Source organism: Rhinichthys klamathensis, unplaced genomic scaffold (assembly GCF_029890125.1).
Source record: "Rhinichthys klamathensis goyatoka isolate OS25496 unplaced genomic scaffold, OSU_Roscu_1.1 h1tg000064l_1, whole genome shotgun sequence".
Lineage (NCBI taxonomy): Eukaryota > Metazoa > Chordata > Actinopteri > Cypriniformes > Leuciscidae > Rhinichthys > Rhinichthys klamathensis.
In genome coordinates, this window is record NW_026606607.1 from 2034004 (window position 1) to 2058663 (window position 24660).

At 39.7% G+C, this 24660-nt stretch overlaps 1 protein-coding gene across 1 annotated transcript in view; it reads left to right on the forward strand.

The window, feature by feature from the left end:
- Positions 1-24660, forward strand: part of LOC130084430 (rho GTPase-activating protein 21) — a 59598-nt gene that overhangs the window by 30683 nt on the left and 4255 nt on the right. Inside the window, exons 5-23 of the mRNA XM_056249854.1 lie at positions 585-663; positions 1044-1098; positions 4112-4135; positions 5034-7023; positions 10068-10214; positions 10309-10408; positions 10530-10572; positions 11840-11959; positions 12473-12772; positions 13398-13462; positions 13550-13692; positions 16648-16790; positions 17815-17973; positions 18086-18164; positions 18341-18414; positions 18511-18600; positions 19021-19146; positions 19253-19294; positions 21461-21566. Coding sequence (XP_056105829.1) covers positions 585-663; positions 1044-1098; positions 4112-4135; positions 5034-7023; positions 10068-10214; positions 10309-10408; positions 10530-10572; positions 11840-11959; positions 12473-12772; positions 13398-13462; positions 13550-13692; positions 16648-16790; positions 17815-17973; positions 18086-18164; positions 18341-18414; positions 18511-18600; positions 19021-19146; positions 19253-19294; positions 21461-21566 — 3885 coding nt within the window. The remainder of the gene's footprint in view (positions 1-584; positions 664-1043; positions 1099-4111; positions 4136-5033; positions 7024-10067; positions 10215-10308; positions 10409-10529; positions 10573-11839; positions 11960-12472; positions 12773-13397; positions 13463-13549; positions 13693-16647; positions 16791-17814; positions 17974-18085; positions 18165-18340; positions 18415-18510; positions 18601-19020; positions 19147-19252; positions 19295-21460; positions 21567-24660) is intronic.

Genomic DNA, 24660 nt, shown 5'->3' on the forward strand with positions numbered 1-24660 from the left:
GTAAAACTGACGTTGTTACATCCATCTGACACATACTGTATGTACACTAGCAAATATAAAAATAGCACAGATAGACCACACATCCTGCTTGTCAGCCCCCTTAAGACACAAATCTGTAGTTAACTGATGCATGAAGGCATCACTACTAAACAGTTGGAGGTAAACCAGGCAAGAGGTCAAACCATCAGCCAGCATCCAAAATGCATTGGCAGGACTTCCTCATAAGCAGCTGAAGTGTTATGTAAGTGTGATCAGTCTGGACCCAAATAAACATTGAGAAGTTATTACTATGTTGGTCTCAGTGGACAGACTTTTGGGAGGGTCCAGAACACATGTTCCCACAATTATCCACAATATCTCGCTGCTGGCTCACTCTGATTGTTTTCCTGTGAATCTCATCTTCAGCACACATCGGTCATCAACATATCTGAACAAACATGCTTACTCCAGGTTTACGAATTCCTATTCAAATCTGTAATTATTTTTACCATGGCATCATGTGCCATGATTTTAAAAACCAACAACATAATTTTAAATAACTGAACTATAGCATCTGGCTCTCTTCCTGTTTCTCCTTCCCACAGGGGATCGCATTGTAAAAGTCAACGGAGAAAGCATCATCGGGAAGACGTATTCCCAAGTAATCGCCCTTATCCAGAACAGGTAATGTTGCAACTTGCACTGTAGCCTCATAGTTAAGGATCTGACTTGGTAACTAGTTGTAGGTTTTGATTTTAACGTAAATGAAATTTTATACGATACTTAATCCAGGAATACTTGCTGCTCTGTATCCACATGCTCCCTTTTTGCTCATTTTGTGGGTTGATTATCTGTTCCTGCTAAGTCTTCCAGATAAATCTCTTAATCCTTGAGGAAGTTTAATGAATATGCTCTTTATTGCATAATTTTGTTTGGTAAAAACACAGCTAGCAGTTCTTCCTTGTTCTTGAATATCATAAAAAAAGCACTGTACTCGTGACTGTATTCATGACTTCGTCTGAGATATCATTTCCAGTTTATTTTTTAAAAATGTTTCTTTGCAGTGACACATCTCTGGAGCTCTGCGTAATGCCAAAAGATGAAGACATTTTACAGCTGGTAGGTTTAATTTCTCATGGGTTTACTTGTCACACATCCCAAAAAATCATAATTTCTTCCGCGAACATAGATTAATCCTCAGGCTTTATCTCGCCTTTGTATTGGCTAGTTAACCTTGATCGGTTAAACTTGTGTGAATTCTTATTTGAGAGAATTTTTATTATTTTTAATTTTGTGGCCAGTAATGTCCTTTCAAGTTTAACAGTGTGTTGTGGTCAAAAGATGTGGCTTTTGAAGTTTCTGGGTGAAAAATGGATGAAATTACTTAAGCAAAAGGAATTGTTGGAAGGGAAGCAGAGCAGTGGAGACAGATGGCACCAGTTTGCGTAGGTGAAGATGCTCTTCCAGGCAGAGTTCAGTGATCCAGCGGAGCAGAGAAGCGTGATGGCGCCTGTGTGTGTGTGTGTGTGTGTGCTTATTTTGAATTCAGCTATAATGAGGTTTTCCGCAGAACTAGGGACGTAATGCCAACCCCATTTCTGCAGTGCACATTCCAGACGGAACTCCAAATCTCAGGCTGTTACATGTAATGCTCATCTTCCACTGTGGAGCCCTCGGGCACTTTTTGATTTCACAGTAATGAGTCCATCCAGAGTAGAGTTTAAGACTTAGGAATGACACTCATGCTTGTTATTTCAGCTAACAGGAAGCAGTTCTAGCAACAAGTTATCTTCCAAAACCTACAGTCTTCTACTGTCTGCATAGGGATCTTCCCTCTAAGGCAGCTATGTTCCTCATAAGTGACTGGTTTGAAACCCTACATATACTCAGCAAATCTGTACCACATACCAATAACGCTCCTCGCGAGAAGATATTAACTCACAATTGATTCCAGTAGAGATAGATATCATATCATACATACTTTTATTAGATTAAACAATTTTATGATTGTTACTTTTAGATATTATTTGTATCATTATTAGTAATTTAATGTCTTTTTTTTCATAAAAAAAAACAACAAAAACAATAGTAATCCAAGATTAGGAATATGCTAATATTTTATCAACCCGTATAAACTTTGCAGTCTTTTTTGGTCATCAAATACAAAATTATTAAAAAATATTAATTTTTATACTACAGGGCTGTTGAATGCTTGAATCTGATTGGTTGACGAACGTTCTAAGGCGTGCAACTATTTTCAGGGAAACGCACATCTAAAGTAGTTCCAGGCAGGTCTCGACCACATTACAGTTCCACATCACTTCGCCAAATGATTTTAGTTATTTCAAGTGTCCTTACAGAGTACAACAGAAAAAGAACCAAAACCCAAAACAATTTAAAAGCTACATGGGATTAGATGCGTAAGAAATTAGTCCTACACACAAGAGCGTTTTAAGGACAAAAACCTGACAAATGTCTTAAAATACATCATCAGAACAATGTTTTGAGGTGTGGTAACCGTAGTATATAAGCAGAATAATTGACTCAGAGCCATTGAATTATTGAAAAATATGGCACTCCGCTTCGCATTGTGGCCGAATTACCACTCTGGGTGTGCATTATTTTCTAATAACAGCCCATTGTCAGTTATTCCTTTATCAAACAACACAATACTAATGTTTTAACTTGGGAAGAGTTCAGAGATCAATATTTGGTGGAATGACCCTGATTTACAATCACAGTTTGAGTCTTGGTATGCTTTCTATCACATAAATGTATGGTAAAAGCTGTAGTCTAAAATTGCCTTAAATTATGCTGATGACAAACTAGCTTTAGAAATTATGGATAAAACACAGAGAATGGGTTTAGGTGGAGTAGAGGCAGAAAAAAAGGATCATATTACCATGTGTGCTTGGGAGTCATAGGCAGAAGATATGAATGGACTTCAGGGAACGTCAAGTACCGTATGCAAAGTAGTCAGCTGATCAGATCCAAAGCAGCACCTTGCAAAGTGCCTATTTTGACTGTGAAACTAACAGGTAAAGGACAAACTCGTAGCAGGTATAGATTTAAATGTATGTCCATCCATTTGCTTGCCTTATTTGTAGATGCTATTCATTTTTCATTTTTTCTTCCATTGCGCTGCTTTAGCTACATTTCAATCCATGTTGCCAGATTATGTGTACTTTGTCAAAAATATTGGATAATATTTTCACTTTTTTGTTTGAGAAAATCATGAGAATATAATTTTTTTGCAGTTTTTATACATTTATTTTTTATTTTATTGAGATAGTGACAGACCATCCCCTTAAAATAAATGTGAAAGTGGTCGTAGAAGACACATTTGAGACGCGTATTACTTCCAGGTATAGACAGCAATGAGTCTTAGCTGACCACTTGTGGACCACCTTATTAATGAAGCTGCCATTTGAAAAGAACAGAATTGTGCGGACAGTCACAGCACTCTTAAAATAAAGCTTCTTTTTGGGCATTGATGGTTCAATAAAGAACCTTTGACATCCACGGAACCTTTCCATTACAAACGGTTATTTATAGTAGAAAAAAAGTTCTTACGATTATTAAAAAAGTGGTTATTTTAAGAAATGTTCACTAAAAGTTTCTTTAGGGAAAAGTTTTTGGAACCTTTGTTTTTAAGAGTGTGTTTAGGTGGAAAGGAGCCACATATGCAATGTATAAGAGAATGTTGGCTGACTGAGTTTGTGTGTAAAAGTTTTACTTGGTTTAAAGCTGCAGGAACACTCTGGAAAGAGCAGCAGTTGTCCCCCTCTGATCTTAAGTGTGTCCTCCTCTGTCTGGTTCATCTCTGGTGTTGGACTGGCAGGCCTCCAGTAGTCTCTCTCTCTCTCTCTCTCTCTCTCTCTCTCTCTCTCTCTCTCTCTCTCTCTCTCTCTCTCTCTCTCTCTCTCTCTCTCTCTCTCTCTCTCTCTCTGCTGCAGTGTGTATTTATAGCATGCTTTATCCTACACTAGAATGACAGCAGCACTGTCTGGAATAGGGGCTGATTGCTTCTGGTGTACCTGTAGAGCTCTTGTCATCTTCCCTCACAATTGCTCTTTTTCCTGTTCTTTCTTCCTTTGTTTTTCCCGCTGTCAATCTTACCTTCCGGCTGCAGTTCTCCAGGGATATCACAGCTCTGGTAAGAAGGAGCTAAACCTGTCACTTGCTACCTCTCTTCTGTTATGTAATTTTGCCCTTTTGTTGTTGTAATATCTGTTCCAATCCAGTCTTTACCTATCTTAAGAACTGCAAGCTTGGGTACAGTATATGCTTATTCAATCACAAAACACGTTTTTCTCCTAATTTATTCCACTGCCATAAGGTTGCACCTTAAAATTTGTTGGCTTCTGAGTCATCTTTATTTCCCTAGAAGAGGCGGAGCAGACAGAGGAAGAGAGAGAGGGAGGGACATGTCTGTGTAACTCGACACTTCAGGTGTAGAGTCAAAAGTCCAGCTATCACGTCTGTACTCTCATTAATGCCTGAGCTCTATCATATGCACACTGAGACAGCTGAGGCAGAAATAACTTTATATATTTAACCTGGGATAAGAAGACGCATTGTAAATTGAGTAATTTCCTGAGCAGAATGTAGTATTTTGACCTTAAGGATTTTAGTTGGCTGTTGACTTTGTAAGATGATAACAGAGCAGCTACTAGCCTCTGTAGAGTGCTCGGTGAAAGGCTGCCCTCCTCTCGCTTTTTCCTCTTGTCTACGCACTGCTCTCTCTCCTCAGCTAAAGGTAGGTAAGCCTCTGATACCTAATCCCTCCATGAGGTTAAGGCATTTGAGCCTGGCTATGTGACCTTTTCCCCTCTCTCACTTTTCCTGGGATGTATTTGAACTTTAGAGAAAGACATCGGGGTCAACCTGCCCCCTTTAATTTACTAGATAAATAGTATAGTAAGATTTTTGACGTTTGATACAACATTAACTACCGGTATGTTTGTAATTAATCTATTTTGCATTTCAGTATTTGTTTAGTGCATGTAGTGTTACTCATTCTTTATATTTAATCAAATGTCCCTTCTTTTCAGGCCTATTCTCAAGATGCGTACCTCAAAGGAAATGAGGCATATAGTGGAAATGCCCAGAACATCCCCGAACCGCCCCCAATATGTTACCCACGGATAGAGCCCAATGCCTTGGCCATGGCACAGGTGTCAGAGCCATCATGCTCTGCCGAGGCATCATGTGGAACCAGACAAGGAGCAAATCGATGCCACAAGCCTGACATAGGCTGCCGCTTTGATATACCTGTATCTCCCCCTATCCCATCTCAAACCTCTCAGGTCCCCAAGACCCAAACTGTTGTGCGTGTATTTAATGAGAACGTTAGGACAATGGTAGCGTCACCTGAAACTACAGATCAAACTTCCCATGTGGCCTGGGCTGGTCCCTGCCACAGGATGGAGGAGAATCAGAATGCCGCTTCAACAGACCCAAGCTTTAACAGGTCCAGAGCTCATGTCACTTCATCTCCAACTGGGGCAGCAGCACAATCTCCGCACAAACCCAACAGAATTGCAGAGCCCACTGGGTTCTCTGACAAAACTGCACAGACTTGCATAGACATGAAGCCTGTATCTTCCCACAGACATACCTTAACCACAACAGCAGAAACCTTCCCATCAGCCACCTCTCCCACCCCTTACACACCATCTCCTCCACCAGCCACCCCTTCCCCCTGCTCTCCCCATCAGAATATTGACTGGAGGAACTACACCACCTACAAGGAGTACATTGACAACAAACGGCTCTACATGTATGGCTCCCGGACTATTGAGGAACGCCTGGACAGTCTGCGAGCTGCATCCCCATCCAGTACAGGCGAATACAGCAAGCCGAAGAGCATGTCGACAACAGCTACGCCGTCACGGGGCTTTTCTGGATCACAGCTGAGGCGGAGGAGCGCCTCACATGATCGGAGTTATCAGGTATCTACTGTGCTGCCTTTGCGTAGCGCTTCTCATGAGAGGCTTGGTGGTTCAGAACAGACTGCTCTTGCACGGAATTGGCCCCGCAGTGCTTCCCAGGATGCCCTCCCGTCGGCCCCCACAGGTATGCTGAAACCGCGAGCATATTCTTGTGACTATCTGGGCAGACAGAATGAAAATGCAACATCCATGTTGGACAGGCAGGCATGCTGCAGAACTGAGACAGAGGATTGGTTACTCATGCACAGAGGGGATGAGGCAAGAGCAAGCAGGCAGTCTTCTTCCTTACGCATGGCGCCTCACAGAACACAGGGTGTATTTAGCCCAGACAGACGAGGGGGCAGTTACCCAGGGTTGCCTATCACCCCTCTCTTCAGCAGAGGTACGGATTCATTGCTTACCTCCAGAGCTGAAAGCCTGGGTAACACCTCTGCACCTTCCGTAAACAGACCCTCACTGCTACCTGAGAAAAATTATGGCTCAGACCCTTCCACTGCTGCTGCTTCATATATAGCTTCTGCCCTGGCCTCAATACAAGGCCACATCACTGGTAGTTCCAACACAGGCCCCATCAAAGACCAAAGAACACAGCTCACTGCCAACCACATGCCCCACAATGCAAAGCAGTTACAGCCTAGGGGGCGGGCTGACAGCCTTCAGGAGCCTGTCAGAGAGGTAGCCCGTGGACATCGCTCTTCTTCTTGTTCTGCCGTCACTAAACCCAACAGAACAAAGCCAGGTGGATCCAAGCCTGACCAGTTACTGACCAGTAATGGAACAGTTCCTCAGCAGCCTAGGTACATAGAACCACAAACTCCCAATGAGAAGGTGGTGGAAGGCATCGAGGGTCCAAATGCCACTGTAGTAGTGGTTCGGAGGCAGAAGTCTGGATCTCAACCTATCCGCCACACTTCCTACATTCTGGCGGTGAATGAGACAGAGGGAGTGGCTGAACCACCTGCAGTCTCCAACACATGCTGGCTGCCTAACAATACCCCACGCAAAATGCACATGAGGAAACTAGGAGACCAGTGTAAAACCTCCTTTTCAAGCAACCTTGATGACTCACTGGACTCCATTCCCTTCATTGGTGAGAGGCTTTTTCAACTATACAATATAACCACATATTCTGTTGCTATAGCAACTGTTCAGTCTACCCTGAAAGGAGATGAGTTTTGAAAAGGTTAACATGTTTTAATATATTTTTTGTTACTTTACTTTCAAATACTTTTTGTCCTGTAGTTCCAGCATCTTCCAAATTCATATAAAAATGTTTATTTTACATATTCAAGGGGGTTTGCATATGCCAGTTGCATCTATTTTGGCTGTTTGCTTGCTTAACTTTTGTATAGGTAAAATGTTGTGTTAGTAGTGTGTTTAGCAAAGTGATTCACAGAACATGTGTTCCTGCTGTATCTTTGTTTATAATATTAAGCAGCTGATGGGACACAGGGGAAAGACTTTGTCTCAACATTCACTGTTTTATATTATTCAGAGCTAAACATCTAACTAAACATCTGAACTTCATCTCCCTACTTTTTACACAAGGCTGTCATTGTCTACTCCATTGTGCTGCCACACTAGAGCAGGTCTTGATGAATTTGCTTTTTTATTGCTCAGATAAATCATATAAAAGGCCACACTGTTTCTTCGTTCTTAATGGGCCAGGCTTTGCATAGAGAGCTTTAGATCAAGTGGTGTACAACAGTGAGGTTTTATGATGTTAACAGTAATAACAGCAGGATGAACAGCTCAACTCAATGTAAACAAAGTTGGCAGAGAGGAGTGATGAGTAATTTGAGTTCTGGTAATGTGTGTGTGTGTCTGTCTGTCTGCGAGGTGTGTGTGTGTGTGTGTGTGTGTGTGTGTGTGTGTGTGTGTGTGTGTGTGTGTGTGTGTGTGTGTGTGTGTGTGTGTGTGTGTGTGTGTGTGTGTGTGTGTGTGTGTGTGTGTGTGTGTGTGTGAGAGAGAGAAAGAGAGAGAGAAGGAGAAGGTGTATTTCGAGTCATTGGTCATCCTCACTATATTGGCCAATTTCTAGACATTACAGACATACAGATTCCTCAGGTATGTCCAACACGAAGACATTAGAATTTGTTGATTGGTCATCACAAATGGTTGTGCTTCTCAAGATACAGTTCCATACTCCACCAGCCTGCACATTTAATTATAGAATGTGTCATGGGCTTTGATATGTACACAACTAGTTCAGTGTGTTTGTGAAGTGCATGGGTCAGTCCCTGGGAGCATCTCCAAATTGTAATGTACACCAGTACAGTGATAGGACATGACATCATAGTCCACAGGGGCACAGATAATGTGACATACTGACACATTCCACCCAGGGCAGCCACTTCCACTGCCATTCCCTGACACTTTCCTACTCCCCCCCAGCTCATCCACAGCTTGGAAAACTCAAACAAACAAGAGAGAAGTAAAGTGATATGACAAAGTAATGGAACATACCAGTGGAAACTAGCTCAAATATTTATCTTTTTTGATTAGTTCCTGAAATCTAATCTCTTTCAAAATAATGTTTTTTTTTTTTTATGTTTGATTTGGTAGAATGTGTTTTACAGTGTGTTGGTCAGGAAATCCAAACGTTCCTCTATCATCCATCTACCTAAAATATGGCTTATCATTTGGAACATGCAAGTAGCAACTTTACATAACTCTAACGTTAACCTAGATAAATGTGCGCTATTATTAGGTGCACATACATGTGTTATGACAACATGATTTTTTACATTTCTTTAACTCATCAAAAGTTGTTAAGCAATTCAACTTTTGAATTGCTTAACAACTAAATTGCTAAACAGCAAGTCAGTTTAATGTAATATAAGTTGAAATGACTTAAACATCCAAGTTGATTGTACTTAAAAATTTAAGGCAGCAACTTTTTATACAGTGTGAAGTATAAGCGTGCTTCACTCGCATGACATTGAGGCACCGGCTTGATCACTTGCATTTTTTGTCATACAGATAAGAGTAATACATAATTCCAAACTGTCTACTTTTATATGTGTACACTCACAATAACAAAAAAATGTTGTGCCTTTGTAAAATAAAAATAAAAACACAGGATGTGCTTTTTGACGTCTCTGTCTCTGTGAACTGGAGCGTGTCACAAAAATTTACCGAAAGTCAGTGTATAGGCTACTTGCCTCACAGACATGAGAAATATATATATATAGAAAGCTACACATGTCTACTTTTAAACGAACCAATTCGAAAACAAATACTCTGATTATGTTATCCGGAATTATGTAGGCTAATCCATATGAAAGGTAATTTTCTCTCTATATAGGCACGTTGACTATACTGTGATGTCGAGTCAGCATCGTCAACTTCATCTTTGCAGCCGACACTGACACAGAAAACACTAGTTTATTAATAAACAATTAAAATGTCTCCTTGATATTTTTTCCTCCACATTCATAACCATTACTTTTGCCAGTGCTTTGCGGCAAGCTTTATGCATGTGCTTGTGTGCGGAATAGGCTTCTGCACCCAGTAATATTTAAGTGATTAAATTAATATAGGCTAAACATGCAATTAGTTGACTAATGAACAACTACTAGTCAACTAGGAACAATTTTAGTCGGGGGAAGCCCTAGTAGACGTTTTTAAGTTAATTTAATACACTTTGGTTTGGGTTTGTTTTGTGATTGGTTTTGTGTTTTATTTAAAAGACTATGACTATGGTTGAGTTTGTTTAATTTGGTTGACTGTGTTGGGTTTGGTAGACTGTAAACTTTTTTTTTTTTTCAGAACTAAATAAGCACACCTAATTGTTATTTTAGCATCATAAATTGTATTAGTGTATTACACAGAGACTGCAGAGAGAGCTGGTTGCTAGGACCTAAAACTACAGGGAATTAAAATCATGTGGTTAAAAATGTACTAGTAATAATTTTTCCAGTGATGCAACCCGTCTGCTCTATTGTTTGTATATCGTCGGTCTGTGTATAAAAAGGTGTGGGAGTCTTATCAATTTAATGATTGCTTGCTGTATGAGTAAGCAACTTTCCTCTTGACTGTCTGATTCTGTTGTGTCTATTGGACTACATTACTCCATGCAATGCACTACAAAGATAAAAGATCTTATAAGTGTCTCATGTCTGTTGTCATCAGATGAGCCGTCAAGCTCCAGTAATGACCATGACACAACACACATTCCTGCATCTGCCGTGATTTCCAGCATGCCTATCATCACCACCATCCCACCCAGTCCAACTTCCCCTTCTCCCGTAATACGCCGACAGCTGTCCCATGACCAGGGTGAGGAACATCTCTGCCAACACATACAATTTCTCAGTGATATCAGAATTGTGTCTCTTTTTTAACTATGAATTCACCCATATCTCCAACCTAGATTCTTTACGACTCACAATTCTGGAATCTGATTCTGGAGCTAAAACCGAGCGCTCCAGATCCTTCGATGAGGGCTTGGATAATTACAGAGAAGGAAGAGGGTATGTTTACAGTCACTACTTAAAATCAAATCAGTACAATGACCACAATGATGAAAAGTCAACCTTCTTCCATTATTGTCTCTTGCATTATATGACCTCTGTGTTTACTGTGTTTGTACAGGCGGTCGATTAAACACACCCATGGATTCAGGGGCCTTAGAAAGGTGAGACTGCTGTAATAGAGAGATAATATATGACTAAGACTCACACTAACTGCATTATGATTAGTTTACACCTTAGATAAAGTTATGTCCAGTTGGCACCTGATCTCCAGCTAACATCAACATCTGAATGATCTAAGCACATGGTCTAAAGCGCACAGCGCAAGTGCACTAATGGCATGTCTGAATCCACTTTTGCTAGTTTAACGACGGGAAATGTGTAATGGGTGTGTTTTGGGCGTAATGTGCAATAAACCAATCAGAGTCTCATCTCCCATTCCCTTTAAAAGCCAGTAGCACTTGCGCCATGGCGGATTCGCTATTTACATGGCGGAATTTGCAAGCGGAAAGACTGAACGCTTCTCCAGAGAGCAAACTGATCAGCTCGTGCTCGAGGTTAAAGCGCTTCAGCAGACCATCTACAGGACAAGCCGGATTCCACCATATCTTTATGTACACAATAATAATATTTTACATTGTAATCCTTTTATTTTAAAAATGTGCCATGTTTGTGTGCTGCTGCACGTCCCTGTGTGTGTAATAAGCAGAGTGTACGCACATTGTGGACCCACCTATAGGCACACATTACAAACGCGCTCTTTAAATAACAAAAAAAAAAAAAATACTGTGCCATTGACTTTAGACGAGGTTTCAGTTGTCAATAGCACAGTCTTCAGTTGCCTCGAAATAGCAACGCGCCAACAATGCGGCTGAATACACCTCGGTTTCAGACCAGCACGCCCATGGGCGAACAGATGGGAGCAAATGCATTTGCTATTTAAACAATGTGGCACAGGATGTGAAAATGATAACTGCGTCGGGCTGAAACTAGCAAAAAACACTTCGTTAGCCTCATAGCATAATTGCGTAAGTCATATTTCAATGTCTTTGGAAAACAAGAAAAAAAACAAAATGACTTAGGCAGTTATGCTATGAGGCTAACGACTTGCGCCTAGCCTAGCGCCGCATTGCGTCGGGGGCATGATCTGTCAATTTAATGGGATTTTCTATGAGAGAAATGTAAGTTTAAAGTGTCACATTCATGTTTTTCATAGTCCCACCTGTTAGCACAGAATGAGTGTAGAACCATCCACATTGGATATTGATTAATTAATCAACATATTTAAATATTTTGATTTGAAAATGTAAAAAATGCATTGCTTGTCATCTAATAATCTGATGTCCTTTTCAATTTGACTATTGAGCTCAGTGGTCCTCATTTCAGTGGCAGCTGTCAAAGAATGTAAATTGTGCGTTTGGTGTGTTTCAGGCTGTTGACAGGTCCTCTGAGGACTCTGACTCTAGGAGAGACTCTACTTCAGATGTCTTCACTGATGCCACAAAGGAGGGTCCGCTTCATTTCCGGCAGCTGAACTCAGATAAGGGCAAGGTACAACACCATTAAACACCAACATTCACAATCATGTTTTCTCTTGTTCTAGGTCCCAGTACTGAATGAAAGTGTCGGCAGAGCATGCTGGTTTCTGATGCTGTAGGAGTCCTTGTCAAACATATTGTAAACGTGTTGAAACGAGTCTGAATGTGAATGGCTGGCAGGCTTTCAGAAACATTTAATGTTGGACAAAGTACTGTAGTGCGAGAGATCTTGTCTTGTGAGATCTTGTCATATTTTACACCACAGATTTAGAGGTTAAAACACGTACAATATGTGGTACATTTAAATAATAAGCCAACAATAAGACTCTGTTATAGTGATTTTACCAAAATTAAGGGTGTAAAATACAGCAGCAATGTACCATAATTTTTATCAAATAAACCCATTCATAACTTTAATTAAAATGTAGGCTGTTTACAGTTGACAAGCAGCTTGTGTATATTTGCTATTTTAACTTGGCTCATTCAATTCAATCATATTTTCATAATTCGGTTATCTTTCCTACAGCGTGTTGGCAGCGGCATACGGTCATGGAAGCAGATCTACGCTGTGCTTCGTGGCCACTGCCTCTACCTGTACAAAGACAAGAGGGACGGACAAATCAACGCCAGCTCCCAGATCGAAGACGAGCCTCTGCCGATCAGCATCAAAGCCTGTCTCATTGACATCTCCTACAGTGACACCAAACGGAAGAACGTCCTCCGGCTGACGACGTCAGACTGTGAATACCTGTTCCAGGCGGAGGATCGAGAGGAAATGCTGTCCTGGATCCGAGTCATTCAAGAGAACAGCAACTTGGATGAAGAGGTGAATGATCCGCACTTTTTCCCTCAAATACAAATGCAATTTCAATTCATATTTATAAAGGAGCAGTACCAGCCATTCAATTGGTGACTTCAGAGTTCATACAGTGTCTGAATTACTTACATCTTTAGTATCCCAATTATGTTAAGACTGACTTGGATGCTTGGAAGTTGGAAGATGCTTGCCTTTGAACGCTCAGACGTGTGCCGAAGTGGGCTAGACAACACTATAAAAACAATATAGCTTAATCTAAATCCAAAGGATCACAAAGGCTGACGGGAAACCTTTTTTATTTTTGCATTTTCGTTTAGTGATGTGAGTGGTGCGGGGTAAATATATCCAAGTCTAGTACCTGATATTGATATGGTGGATGTTTTGGACTTTCTTATGAATCATGGAAAAAGGCCCTATTTAAAGAAACTTTTTACAATAGCTGAACATAACCTAGGGCTTTTTTTGTAAGAAATAGTAACTCTTGAGGAAAAGCATGGCATCTCCACTATATGGTGTCTTCTTCTCATAGCACAGGGTTATCCAAAAGCCCTCTGGTGTGTTTGGGGATTCCACTCTTACATTTCATCCACTCACTTTTGTCTGCCTTCTCTCTGTTTCCTTCTTCCTTTTGTAGAATGCGACTGTTACTAGCACAGACCTCATCAACCGGAAAATAAAGGAGTACAACACTCTGATGAGGTAAGCAGGAAGAAGGGAAGAATTCCCATCAAATTTTTGGAGACTTCTTCCTTATCTAGATCTTGACTCGGATTATGTGTGTTGCAGTCCACCCAGCAGTAAGACAGAACCCTCGCCCAAGGCCTCCCGTCAGTCCATCAGGCAGACATTACTGGGTGGTAAGGGCGAGAATAAAGCCACAAGTCCTCACTCACCAAACAAGGACCACGACAGGAAAGCCATGCACAAAGGTAACAGCATCAAGGGCACTAACTCTGGATTCTTTGTATTTTATTCAGTACTTTTAAGTATCAATACAAATGTTGTCCAGTACTTGTGTGTAGTAAGCAATTTCTGAGAAACGCTGTTGAAAGTGGATCGGACCGAGCACCACAACACACTTGTAGCCGATCAGCAGTAGGGGGCATATACGTACACTCATGATTGGGGAAGAGAGATTTAATGAAACACTGTAGAAAGAGAGATAGCTGAGAGACATTACAAAAGAGAAACAGTCAGAGTGATATCACTGGAAAAAGAAGGGTTCTGATCAGGCAAGAGCTTTAGGACCTGCGTTAATATTAGAAAAGCTTTCCAGTGCTGGAGAGACTATGTTTCACAAAACCAAGATATGCTGTTGTTGTAATGTTAGATATAGAAACAGGACAGTTTTGGGTGTAATTGTTTGTCTGGAGCTAGTGTGCTGCTGATGACTAACAACTATCTCTTGCTTGAATATACTCTTGTGTACTGTATGTTCATTTTTAGTTCTTGTAGTTTGTCCATCATATTCACTTTATTTATTTATTTTGCTTCGCTTCAGCTATGATAAAGAGACATCCACTCTTGCAATGAAAGGAAGGGGTGTGTTTGTTTGGGTTGATTTTCAAATATCAACAGTTTCTTAGAAATTGCTTGCTGCAACTTTAAGTACTTTTTAAAGGTTCATCCAATCAGACTGAATTCAATAATAAGTATCTGCTTGTCAACATATGTATTTCCATATCTCTGCACACCCTGCTGGTGCAGACATCACACGTCATCAGTGTGTTCTGTAAGTCTGTGCAGAGTTGTAGACCGACAGTCACCGAGCGCCACAAACAAACAGCAGCCGCCTTTTATAGTTCCTCCTGAACCAAAACAACGAGCTTATGCTGCGTTCATGCCATGTCGTAACTATACGAGATGGCAACCCGTGATGTACCTGGAGCTGTTCACATCCTCAGACTCAAATGTATGCATTTCTATGTCAACACTATAGCCTGGTTAAAACCAGACCATTCTCAGTTGTAACTGAGTTATGGTCTGGCAAAGCGTCATTGACAAATCATTTCCAGAGGGGCGTCACCAACGGACGTCGCGGATAGACCTAAACCAATCAGAGCGATGAAGGAGATGACGTATGTAGAGCGGTGGAGAAACATCTCCGAGTGTTGTTCTTTGCTCGGTTTTTAACAAAAAGGAAACGTTCAAATCGCTTAAAACAGACGCGATAGCTGATTCGAACGAGTGATGTTCGACGGCGCCGTCCATCTTTGTAATGAAGGCTACAAAATCTGCTTCAAAATCCCAGCGCTGTCGTCATCGTGTAAAGCCCGCCCCAACGTTTCTGGTTGGTGCCTCGATTTCGACGGATTGGAAATGGGCTTGAATGAGCTCTTTGCCAGACTAACTTTCAGAGCAAATCTAAATTTGCCAAAAGTTGTCTGGGTTTTCCCAGGCTATCAACACTATCAATACTTAAAATAATCTGCAGCAGTCAGGTGGTACAAGTAAGAGCTCTGTAAGTTGTTTATGTAAATTATTATTGTAATGTTATGTGGTTTAAACATGAGGTAGCTTAACGGCGTCTCTCGTCTCGTGACACTTTGCAGACTTTGGTATCTCATGCTTTGAAAGCTAGCTTGCTATCCCTTATGGAACAAAAATATATGGGAATATACTGCAAAATATAATGCGATATACAGTAGCACATAATACATTTCCATATATGGGAAGCTAGTGCTTATATTTTTCAATATACTGCAATATATGCATTGACCATGTATGGCTATATATTAATACATATAAAATATTTAAAAATGAAGACAAAAATAGCATTACATGTAATATTCACAAAGTGTTATCCTTTTTTGTGTACATACTGCACATACATGTTCCCATATAAATGTTAATGTATCTTCGCACATATATACACACATTCACGGAATGAGTTACAACAGATTTCTAGTTCCCAGCAGGCTTTGCTTCTGACTGTTAAGGGAGAGTACATATTAAAATGAAGTGTTATTTCATGTGTTTTGCTCAATATTAATATAGGGGGAGATCTGTTAGTGTTTAATGTTCTGTTATTTTGGAATTTTATAGGTTTTCTGGTATGTCTGAGTTTTTGAGTTTTACCATTGTGCTGAAGAGTAGAGCCTGTGGTTCAGTTGACGATTGGTCGAGCAGCATTAAAACTATATTTATTAATTACTATATTTTAAAAGTAATGGCTATGCACTCCTCTGCACAGTGATAGTCTCTTAGCTAAACACTTTAGCACATGCAGGTGTGCTTGTGCTTTTGTTAACTAGCTTGAAAATATGAAACATTTATACTGTAAATAATAAAAAATATATATTACATTATACAGTATATGTCTCTATAAATGTGTGTGTTTATGCTCCATGAGTAAATATATCTAAAATATATTACACATGCAGTCTGCATCACATATACATCAATATATTATGAAGTGTATTACTGAATATAAAATTACACACATTATGATATATTAGTAAATATATTGTCAATATTGTATTTTTTCAAAATATGTAAAGCAGCAATTCCTAATGCATTATTCAATATATTGTAATATATTATATTTTCAAATATACTGTTGAACCATTTAATATATTGATCATTCATATATAGGGAAATATATTTTCTTTTCATAAGGGATTGCTAGGCTCTCCACAATTGCCTACCCTACCTTTAAGGCCCTGATTAGTGGTGTTGATTACTGCTATTTGTGTTGTGCACTTGAATGACCATCCACAGAGTTGCTGTCTTTGTAGAGCATTGCAAATCAGTCGCTTATGAGTTTCCTTTTCGGGTAGGATGCTGCCTTAGAAGGTGTATAGAGAGAGCTGGGTAGACAGCTTCCTAGGTTTGAAGTGCTTATGTTTCTTTAACACATTATTATTATGGCTGTCTGTAAATAGATGAAACCAGCCCACCCAAGGATAAGGGCACATGGAGGAAGGGCATCCCTGGACTGATGAGAAAGCCATTTGAGAGGAAACCGTCTCCAGGAGTCACATTTGGAGTAAGACTAGATGACTGTCCTCCTGCTCAGAACAACAGAGTAAGACCACAATAAAAAACTTTCTCTCTTTATTACTGCTTCACTCGGCATTGTTGATGGCAATGACATCCTAAAACTGTCCTTTGTGAAAAATAAGTACTCTTTAGCATACTATAATAATATACTTTAAATGAATATACTTAAGTGTGAACTGAATGTAATGTTTTGACAACTTTCCATAATTGCAAGTAAATTTATATTATAGTGTAAATTTATATTAAATACCATTAGCTGCATTTTAGAGAGCATTTTTAACTCACGTAAGTACATCTTTATAAGCAATTTTAGAACTATAATCCCACTGAAATATGGTTAAAGTGTAGGCTACTGCCAAATGTACTTACAAGCATTTATGGTAAACTAAAATATACTTTAATTACATTTCTATTGAAACTTTATAAATTAGCAATTTAGTACTTTTAAAATATATTAACTTTAAATGTAATATAGAATAACACTACTGTTATAATCAAGGACTTTGCATGTGGTTTAGTATTTTAGTCAACACATCAAATACTTTTTTAAAACTGTGACAAATGATTATTAAAACAATGATTTAAAATAAACTTTCGAGTAAAACGTTTAATTTGACATTATTAGAGAGTGCAATTTTTGAAAGTGTACTTAACTGTCAGCCATTAAAAAGTGTATTCTCTTAAAGTACACTTAAGTGAGCTTTCATTTCATTAATATAATATCTGCAAGTACAGTTTTTTTTATACATTTAAGGTTTTAAATACACTTCAAGTGCACATTCAGTACAATGAAATAATTTTTTTCACAAGGGAGTGAGCTCAATACCGTTGTGATATTTTTTATCTGTAGGTGTTTGATAATGTTTAAAGAGGAATTGTTTACTTAAGTGTGTGGGATGAACATAATTGCATTTGGAAACTGATATGTTTTTCATACTGCTGATTTTGGAGTCATATTTGTCTATGTAAGCAGCACACTCTCATATGCCGTGCAGTCTCAGGGGTTTATATTGGCTTGCAGGTATTTGACTGAACTTTGTGTGTTTTAGTTTGTTCCTCTGATAGTTGAAGTGTGCTGTAACCTGGTGGAAGAACGAGGACTGGAATACACAGGCATTTACAGAGTGCCAGGAAATAATTCTGCCATCTCCATCATGCAGGAAGAGCTCAATCACAAGGGCATGGGTGACATTGATATTCAGGATGATGTGAGTGTATATTTCTGTCTGTCTAGTTCAACATTTTCTCTGCTTTTTGCTTGAGGTCCTTCTTCCTCTTCTTCTTCTTTTTTTTTAAAATACATTCTCTATTCTTGGACAGAAATGGAAGGACTTGAATGTGATCAGCAGTTTACTCAAATCCTTCTTCAGGAAACTTCCTGAACCCCTCTTCACTAACGGTAAACGTCTTTGTGGGAATTCCCTTGCTTGAGGATCTTTATGACTCATATTGTATTGATATATTTTGAACATTAATTGTATAGTTTGCCATCTAGTGGTTGTGAGTGAAATAGGCATGCAACTTCAACACCTGCCACAGCTGAAATAATGTTCCTTCATGATCTGGCCTCTATAGATAGGTATGCAGACTTTATTGATGCCAACAGAATAGAGGATCCTGTAGAGAGACTCAAAGTGCTCAAGAGACTGGTAAGCAGCAGTTTGCCTCAATAACAACATTTGTTTTCAGTGGTAATAATCTCTTTGTATGTTATGGAAGCCCTGAATAAACCTCTCATTCTTCAGCTTCACGAGTTGCCTGATCATCATTATGAAACACTGAAGTTCCTCTCGGCACATCTCAAAACTGTGGCTGATAATTCCGAAAAAAACAAGGTAAAACAATTTTGGGATGTACACAGAATGTCCGCTACCGTTCAAAAACAGAATGGAAAAGAACACATAATACAGGGCTCTCGAGACATTGCAAGCTTTCCGCCAGATTTTCAGTGATGGAGATATTTGCTTTCAAGCTCTTTTTTTAAAGGTAAGCGTGAAAAGAAGTTTTATGCATGCAAAAAAAAGATATTCAAAAGTTGATTTTTTATGGACCAAAAATTTATCGGAGAGTATAGCTGAAAATTAAAAGGGCTTGGTGACGTCAACCAAAAAGGAAAGTCATTTTTAGAGTTACTGCACATCATACACAATAAGGACACATACGGAACAAGAATGCACGTGAACACTCTCTTTGTTTTTCATATACAGTATGAAAAGGGAGAAATGTCTCATTTTGCTCATTTATCATTGTGTCAGATGGAGCCACGTAATCTGGCCATTGTGTTCGGCCCAACACTAGTGAGAACATCTGAAGACAATATGACTCACATGGTGACACACATGCCAGACCAATACAAGATTGTAGAAACGCTCATTCAGCATGTGAGTTCTTCATTCTTCTTATGTGAAAAGAAAGTAACTTTTAAATGTCATGTTTTTGACCTTTGGTGAAACATTTCTGAATGAAGTCTGGTGTTTTCTCTTGCAGTACGACTGGTTCTTCACCGAGGAGGGTGATAAGGAGCCTACGGTGTGTATTAGTACAGATGCTTTCTTTATTCCACTATTTCTTTTATTAGTTTTTTTTGCTAAGGTAGGCATCATGAGCTGTGTTTCCACTGTCGGGCCAAAAGAGAATATGCTAGTGCGTGCCTGGGCAAGTCGCATTTCCACTTTCACTTCCGGGGCTTGATCGGGCCTCGCCGGTGCTTCATTGGGGCCAACAGTCTGGGATTTTTGGCCCACCGAATACCAAAGTGAGCCAATAGGGGCTTGAGGAGTGGTCATGAACAGAGGCGGAGTTTAAGAGACACCGATGCTCGTTTCGAATGTTTTCATATCAGGATAGCAGCTAACCTTGACATTAAAGACATTTAAAACAACTTTCAGATCAAAACTCACTTTCAGACACCAGCAAGTATGTGAAATACCTTCTGATTATAATCCGATGGGGATTCTGATCACAGAATGAGGCAAAATTATATTTGCGGTGCTAAAAGCTACTTATCCTTTGCCATAATATAAATACACATTTGATTATAGAAATACCTGAGACTGCTTGAAGAACTTGGACAAAGCTTATGATTATTATAGTGTATTTATTTGGTTTCATGTTTCATCTGTCTCTTTCCTGTGCTTTTGTTGATACGGGATTTTGCATCTGTGTATGTCATAAATTACATAACTCCTGTTTTCTGCTCGTGAGCTCCCTCTGCTGCTCTGACTGAAGGGATAACAGTGTAGTGTGATGGGAGAGATCGCTCAAACATCCTCAGAACGCATCTTGTATGATGATACATACAGTTTGATTCAGCATGTTTGATGTGCACTAGTTAGTTTTCAGTCCGCTAGGTTTCCCCTGCTGGTGAAACAGTGGGGTTGTGTGACGTTGTGTTGTGTTAAGGCCGGGTTTTAGGGTAGCGCTGTGAGGCTACTGGTCCAACAGTGGAAACACAGCTTGGTTTTGGCCTTGCGGCTCAAGGTCCGAGGCTATTGGCCTCACCCAACACACTGTTAGCCCTCGCAGTGGAAAATGGATTTGAGCAAACCCCTAAACCTAAGTAACTCTTAAAGGCCCCCTGAAATCTAAATTTAAGTTCTTTAGCTTTTAGTATGAATATGTTAGCCTTAAGGTTATGAATAAGCTTGTGATTTTCCAAAACAATGAAAAAATGTGCATTTAGGAGATATAAGCATTCAAAACTAAAGGCTTATTTATACTTCTGCGTCGGACCTACACCGGAGCCTCTACACTGTAGGCTATGCCTATAAGTATATGGTTTTCATTTATACTTCTGCGTCGTGGTCCGCGTTGACGCGCAATTACACATGCAGAGGGAGCATGTGAATCCCGAGAAAGGGGTTCTAGTAGACGAATCACAGCGCTTGAGGTCTGCCTAGAATTGACGCGTCGTTACATTTTTGGAGAGGTGCACGTCAGGGTACGCCGAAGGGTGCGCGTTTTACACACAGCCTACGACGTAGTTACGGCGGGAGTTCGACTCAGAAGTATAAATTGGGCTTTACAGTCCCTCACTTCCACTAAAATTTATCACGGATTTTTATCATTACTGCGAACTTCAGCTTCTCATCACATCATCTCTCCAATCAAATGCTCTCTAGAATCTAAAGCGTCCCGCCCCCTATGCTATAAATACTACCTGGCCAAAGCCACCTTTGACACATCACGGAGCAATATGGGTTGGAGATGTGTGTTCGGTTTCTCAAACGCTCGAGTTTTATTCCGTTTTCCAATTGGTTAAGAATGAAATGGCTAGAATTTATTCACACCTCTACTATTGAATCCAACGTATCATCAGCGCTCGGATTCGCTTCCATGGTGCTCTCAAGTACGACTTGCACTCTGTTAGGTAAACTAAACGCTATTGGCTATTTGAAAAGGGGGAGGAGCCTGGAAATGATGTCAACGCATCATACAAAGGCGCGTCCAAGGCACTTCAGTGGGCCTTTAAACTTTGGAGTGTATCTCTGGATGTGCTCTTTTGAGCAAGTAGCACCTAGCATCCACCCAGAACTCCTACACTAAAAATCACCCAAAACACCCTAGATCGTGGGGGAACGAACCACTCACATTTTCTTCCGAAAATGTAAAAACTAGTTTCTACTTGTGCTTTCATTCCTTTGTCTAAGCCATTGCAACTCTTCAGTGAATTGTTCTTTCTGTGTGTCTGCTCAGACTACAGTCCAGGAGGAGAGTGCTGTGGAGTCTCAGCCTGTGCCTAACATCGACCACCTGCTGACCAACATCGGCCGGACAGGCACCTCTCCCGGGGAAGTGTCAGGTAACATGTGCCCTTGGTTGGACCCTCTCTGCCACGGGTTCACCTTTTACACCCTGCTGCAAAGTATAACTATGTCTTAAACTAAAACAAAACGGCTACAATAATATGTTTAAACTTTCTTGATGAAAACTGCTTTGCTTTTCTGAGAACAGAAGCAGCTTCTCTATGTTTTTAACAAAAGCTGTGCTATGGCTTAATTACAATGCCTGTGCGAGTTTGTTAGGCAACATGTTATAAATGTTTTGCCTACATTAGCTTGCTTGGTGCGATCTTGAATTATTTGGTTATGATTTGTTTACTCTCCATCCTTTACCTAATTTAATTTGTCAATTTTGGAAACTTTCTGACTTATTCCCATTTCTGTTTTGTGAATCTCACAAAACATGTCAAAAACTGTCATGTTTCACTTAAAAATAAGTGGAAAAAAATATATATATATATTTTGCACAAGGACAATTAAGGCTATTTTTAACATTTAAGATTGTTTTGCATCCATGACAATTAAGAATATTCAGAAGCATTACTGTAATGAGAATTTTGGAAGAAAATGTTAACAAAATGGGTAACACTTTACTTGAAGGGGTGTGCATAAGACTGACATGACACCTTCATAACCATGACATGACATATGTCATGAATATGAAGTAGGGTTTATGCATGTTTATGACAACTGTCATTAAGTGTCTTTCGCTCAATAATGACATTTTGAATGCAAATATGACATTGTTTAAGATGTCTTTGTTATGACATCTTGACATAAACCAATACATCATAACCTGTCAGTGTATTTGTCATGACAACTTGACATTAAATTAAATTAAACTGTCATGTGGTTGGTTTTGACACTGGCTGTCATGAGGGCATTATAACTGTGTCATGAATATTTTTCGTGACCTCAACTACAGTGGTACAAATTGAATTTGTCATTAAAAAGTTATAATGGCTTCATGACAGCCAATGTCAAAACCAACCACCTGAAAGTTTAATGTAATGTTAACCAATAAAGCTAAGTGGTTTCTTAAGTTTGATAATTAATCTGCTATGTCATGTTTATGACAGGTTGTGTTGTCTTAGTAATGTCAAGTTGTCATGACAAAGACACTGACAGGTTATGATGTATTGGTTTATGTCAAGGTGTCATAACAAAGACATCTCAAACAATGTCATATTTGCATTAAAAATGTCATAACTGAGCAAATGACACTTAATGACAGTTGTCATAAACATGCATACAACTTCCTTCATATTCATAACATGTGTCATGTCATGATTATGAAGGTGTCATGTTAGTCTTATGCACACCCCTTCAAGTAAAGTGTTACCAGAAAGGGTAAAATGTAATAGGCTACTATATGCAAAATACAATTATTTTTCTTTTTTAATTTTGGGGAGAAATACGATCGTTTCCGTGAGATTCAACCATTTAGTGTGTACGTCTCTTTTTCTACGTGTCCAAATTCCACTGGGTCGTCTCTGTAATTCTGCCGACTTCTGCACTAACACGTCATGTTCTTTCTCCAAGAGAGAACAAACTAACAGCTAAGGCCAAACCGCAGAGCACGCTTGTCAATCTCTGATCCCTCTGTCCCTAGTGCCCCTCTGTCGCGTGTCCTAAAGGCTTTCCCAGCATTCACACATACTGATCTTGACACAGGCCAAGTGGGCGGAGTCTATCACACCGTGATGTCACTGATGGACTCAGTAGGGTCCGTGATGGGAAGCTGGAACTGTAGGAAGAGGGAGGACTGTTGCCCGCAGTGTAGCTGCCTAGTCTGCCGACACCCTCGCATTTTATGAAGTGGGCGACTGAGAAAAGAGAGCAAAAAAGTGCAAAGGGGAAGCGCATCAGAAGTGTTGGGTTCTGTGGGGCGTGAGTGGTTTGTGAGTTTACCTGGCGTAGAGCAGTGCTGCTGTCTCAAAGGCTCTTCGCCGTCTCTCGCCCCTCTCTATCTCTCTCTCTCTCTCTCTCTCTCTGAACGCTGGCCAAACGGAGAGACAGCATGGTAATGCTACTCGGCTCTGAATATCACTCGGTCATACCATTTGTCACCACCAAGGGGTGTTCAGGGGGGGCTCGGCTGGACACAGAAGAAATAAGCCTCCAAAAAATTCTAGTCTTCGCCATGGAAAATGAAATGGGAGCAAAGACATCAGCGAATCAATTTTTTAACTTTTCCTTGCTGGCATTCTGTCTTCCCATAGTGTCATCTTTTCTGCATAGCTAGCCCCTCTCTGACCCCTGTCACTTCTTACCTTGGTTCATGCCGTGAGTGTCTCGTCTTCATTTGTGGTCACGACAGCACACATTAGACCAGAACCAGCATTTAAACATCCAACCCCCCTTGTCTAACGCCTCAATTAATGTAGATGAGCATTTTTAATCATTTCTGCATCATGCACGTAGTTCTTGAGTGTAAAGGGTTGTAGATTTAATTGGTGAAATGCAACATTTTCCACTTAAAGAAATATTCCCGGCTCAAAGCAAGTTAAGCTGTGTGGACAGCATCTGAGACGTGCAGAAAATAAGTTTGACTTGTCTGTAAAATTGTACTGTAATGCACTTAGAATGGAAGTCTAAGGGGGAATGGTTTAAAGGTATATGAAACTTGTATTTTTGCTGAAGCTATTATGTGTTATTCAAGTTGTAAAACTGTCTAAACGGGCTTTTATCAGTTAGATTACTGTTATATACAGAAAAAACTTCTGGTTATGCGTCATTATACATGTTAGCATGATGAAGATGTACAGTAGGTTCAAAATGTATGTCCATATATTATGTATATAGCCAGAAGAAGTTTAATTTAGGTCTATATTAAGTATACATATACGTGTATATTTGAATGTTTACAGGGTTACTGGTAATGCGTTTTTACTTAGAGACGAGTCAAAGTTATTTTCTGTGATAATTGACACAGAATGTCACAGATGAGTTTAACTTGCATTGATTACTTTGAATTATAGTTGTGTTCTAATTAACAATTTGTCTGGTTTCTTCTTATCATTAAGATAATCAAGGTTCTGTATAACTCCTTTTAAGGATCTCAGTATGTCAGAATCAGATGTTCATATAGATCATATAATAAATATCACTCAA